The following is a 4,018-nucleotide window of genomic DNA, read 5'->3' as shown; positions in this document are numbered from 1 at the left end:
ACAAAGTCTATAGTTATCCGCTCTCACTTCAAAGTAGGAATAGGCATCAATTGAGATACAGCCTCGGGCCGCTAGTGCTGACACTTGAACCGCTGGTAAGTCAACCATCTCGAAACAAAGTCTATAATATCTCTCTTTATCCCACACCACAAGTAAATGAGACTCAGATCAAGATACATCTTCGCCGCTCCTGGATGGATGGAATACCTAGAACAATGGGCCTCCTCCAGAATCAATCTAATCAAATCGCCTGTCTTGGGCACACAAATCCTGCCTCCGATCCTCAAGACACCATCAGAATCAAGGACAGCCTCCTTAGCTTCCCCTATCATTACTTTGTCTAGGATGAGACATAACTTTTGATCATTGAACTGGTGTGCACGGAGCTACTCGACTAAAGAAGACCGAGCCTCAATAAAAGCAATCATCCCATCACTCTCTTTTAAAATCTGCAATCGGACAAGACTGTTAGCTAACATCTGAACATCTCTAGCCAATCGTATCTCCTCAATACTAAGAGATGCAAGACTCCCCATGCTAGGAGTCTTCCTACTCAAAGCATCAGCGACAACATTAGCCTTCCTTGGATGATACAGAATGGTCATATCATAGTCCTTCAGCAACTCAAGCCATCTCCGCTGCCTCAAGTTCAAATTCATCTGACTAAAGATATAATTAAGACTCCGATGATTAGTGAAGATCTCACAATGCACTCCATACAAATAATGACGCCATAAGTTAAGTACAAATACCACAACCGCCAACTCCAAGTCATGGGTAGGGAAGTTCTTCTCATGGGACTTCAATTGCCTAGAAGCATAAGCAATCACTTTCCCCTTCTGCATCAACACACAACCAATCCAACTCCTGAAGCATCACAACACAGTGTAAAGTCTACACCCTCCTCAAGTAGAGTCAACAAAGGAGCTTAAGTCAACCAAGTCTTGTTTTTTTGAAAGCTCTTCTCGCACTCATCATACCACTAAAGCGCACATCATGTCGAGTCAATATAGTTAATGGAGCGGCAATAGTACACAAATTCTGAAAAAATCATCGATAATAGCCTACCAATCCCACAAAACTCCGAATCTCATGAGATGAAGTAGGTCGTGTCATGCCTCTAACTTCCTCAATCTTGTCCTGATCTACTCTAATACCCTCCTTGGACACCACGTGTCCCAAGAATGCCTCAAAAGTAATCCAGAACTCACACTTTGAGAACTTGGCATACAAATTATCTTCTCTCAACCTCTAAAGTACAATCCTCAGGTGTCGGACATGGTCCTCATTAGTCTTGGAGTAAACCAAGATTTCAACGATGAAAACAATCACAAAAGAATCATGGTATGATCGAAACACCTCATTCATCAACTCCATGAATGCTTCAGGGGTATTAGTAAATCCAAAGGACATCACTAGGAACTCATAATGCCCATACTGAGTCCGAAAAGCTGTCTTAGGGATATCTGATGCTCTAATCTTCAACTGATGATACCAAGACCACAAATCAAACATAGAGAACAATCATCCTCCCTATAACTGATCAAATAAGTCATCAATATGCGGAAGAGGATACTTATTCTTCACTGTTACCTTGTTCAACTGTTTATAATCAATATACATCCTCATAGTCCAATCCTTCTTCTTCACAAAAAATACAAATGCACCCCAAGGTGATACACTAGGGCGAATAAAACCGTTACTCAATAAATCCTGTAACTGATCCTTCAATTCTTACAACTTTGTTGGGGCCATAAAATATGGAGGGATAGAAATAGGCTTAGTGCCCGACTCCAAATCAATAGCAAAATTGATATCCCTATCGGGAGGAACACCTGGAAGATCAGAATGAAATACATCGAGAAACTCCTGAACCACGAGAACAGAGTCCATGGGAGGTGGTTCAATGCTAGTATCCCAAATAAAAGCTAATTAAGACAAACACCCCCTCTCCACCAATCTCTGAGCACATATAAAAGAGATGACCTTGCTAGGATGAGAACCACTAACACTCTTTCACTCTACCCTCGGAACACTAGACATTACTAAAGTCATAGTCTTAACATTACAAACAAGGACAACATGATAAGGAGAAAGCCAATCCATACCTAAGATAACATCAAAGTCTACCATCCCAAGAATGATTAAGTCTACCCAACTGTCACACCTAGCCAAAGAAACAAGACAGGATCGATACACTTGATCCACCACTAAGGGCTTTAACCACGGGTGTAGAAACACGAATAGGTACAGTCATGGTATCACATATCATATAAAATTTAGCAGAAAAATACATAGACAAATAAGAGAATGTAGAACCTGGATCAAACAAAATAGACGTATGTCGATAGCAAGCTAGGATGATACCTGTAATAACAATATGAGAGGTCTCTGCCTCGGGTCTCCCCGGGAAAGCATAGCACTGGCATCCTCGTCTACTTCCAGCCTGGGTGGTACCTATACCCCCACTCTACTGAGTTGCAACACCACTACTAAAATCTCTATCACCTTTACCTGAGTGAACTCTGCCACGACCTCTACCCTGTGGTGTTGGTGGTCTAGTCTTGAATGAAAAATTTGGTCGAGGCCCACCATGACCCCTTTGAGAAGTACATTGGCGCATTAGGTAATTGGGATCTACCCAAGTAAACCAAAATCTATGACCTACGAACTGTTGTGTGGACCCTAAAACCCACTATAATTTCCTCGCCTTGTAGGTCGCTGCTGTGAACAATACGAGACCTGACCCCGGCTATAAGAATTCCTAGATTTCTGGCCACCCTCAAATGTCGGCATAGATGCATGAACAGGTCCCCGTTATTGAAAAGAACCACTCACTCCCTGTGATCCCCTGCCTCCAGATGAGTCACCATGAAGCTGAATTGATAAACGAGCCCTTTTAAGGTCCCCAAACTCCTCTCTCTCTCTCTCTCCATTAATTCTGCCTCTTTGGCGGCGCTCACAATGGACTGGAAAGAAGCTCCCTAGATGCACGAAACACAGCTGACCTGATAGAGAAAGTCAATCCCCTCACAAATCTTCGTATCCTCTATGTCTCATTTGGTATAATGGGCAACGCATGCCTAAACAACTTGCAAAAAAGTGCCTCATACTCTATAATCGATAAACCATTATGTCTAATACTCTCAAACCTCAAGCAACTCTCCTCTCTCACGCACCAAGGGATAAAACGTTCTTGGAATGCACTAGAAAACTGCTCCCAAGTCGTTGTACGAGATCCAACTGGCAAAACCCCAGAATAAGTCCTCCACCTGTCTCTCGCTGGCCCACGAAGATGGAGTGTAGCATATCAAACCCTATGTGTCTCATCTAATCCAACCACCTCTAGTAACTTTCGGCAGGTAGTTCAAAACTCATGAGCATCTTCGCTCATCCACCCTGAAACTGAGGTGGGTCCACCTTTCGAAATCTCTCATACCTACGCTGCTCATCCTCTGTCAAAACAACCACCGGTGCGACTTGACCCCCAACTACTAGTGCAACATCATTCTGAACCGCGGGATCCATTGGTAGTTGCCCCGTCGCATCCTAAACAATTGGAGCTTGCTGTTGCTCTTGGGTCTAAGCCTCTTCTCTAGTACGAGAGTCATGTGGTGTGGCGGTTGAACCATCACCCTGAGAAAATCCCTTTAGAACACTTAACACCCTCAATAGTGTATCCTGAAACAAATGTGTGACTACAGGCTCTTGAGGAACCTGGTCCTCTGTGCCATTAATCTGAGGTTCTGGAGAGACCTCTCTGGCACGACCTCTCACTGGTGGTGCTCCACGGCCACGACCTATGTCTACTGTCGCACCACTAGCACGACCTCTAGCTCGAGATCTACCCCTACTCCTAGCAGGGGCCTCAAAAACTGCCTCGGGAAGTGCCTCTACTCTACCACCAGTAACATTAGTTCTAGTCCTCGTCATCTGTCATAAGAGTATACAACAGCTCATTACTAAAGAAGGTAACTATGCACGATGAGAAAGAATGAACAAAAGGAAGTTCCCTAGT

At 43.8% G+C, this 4,018-nt stretch overlaps 1 protein-coding gene across 1 annotated transcript; it reads right to left on the bottom strand.

The window, feature by feature from the left end:
* Nucleotides 1-386: 386 nt before the first annotated feature.
* On the bottom strand, nucleotides 387-3,528 carry LOC138343291 (uncharacterized). Its single transcript, XM_069294690.1, has 6 exons — nucleotides 3,399-3,528; nucleotides 2,839-2,984; nucleotides 1,739-1,869; nucleotides 1,594-1,681; nucleotides 1,360-1,485; nucleotides 387-839 (listed from the first exon to the last, which is right to left on the bottom strand). The coding sequence occupies exons 1-6, from the start codon at nucleotides 3,526-3,528 to the stop codon at nucleotides 387-389; spliced, it is 1,074 nt and encodes a 357-aa protein (XP_069150791.1).
* Nucleotides 3,529-4,018: the final 490 nt, after the last annotated feature.

The sequence above is a fragment of the Solanum lycopersicum genome, chromosome 1, assembly GCF_036512215.1.
Source record: "Solanum lycopersicum chromosome 1, SLM_r2.1".
NCBI classification, from domain to species: domain Eukaryota; kingdom Viridiplantae; phylum Streptophyta; class Magnoliopsida; order Solanales; family Solanaceae; genus Solanum; species Solanum lycopersicum.
Note: the sequence above shows the minus strand (reverse complement) of the source record. Positions and strands in the feature narration are given on the sequence as shown.

What these genes read in the sequence shown, in the direction of transcription:
- LOC138343291 (XM_069294690.1), bottom strand. Translation starts at nt 3,528, where the DNA reads ATGGATCCCGCGGTTCAGAATGATGTTGCACTAGTAGTTGGGGGTCAA. An exon ending in GAGGCAGGGGATCACAGGGA is followed by an intron (nt 1,870 to 2,838) that starts GTGAGTGGTTCT and finishes CTCGTGGTTCAG; the next exon opens with GAGTTTCTCGATGTATTTCA. An exon ending in TTTATGGCCCCAACAAAGTT is followed by an intron (nt 1,682 to 1,738) that starts GTAAGAATTGAA and finishes TATTCGCCCTAG; the next exon opens with TGTATCACCTTGGGGTGCAT.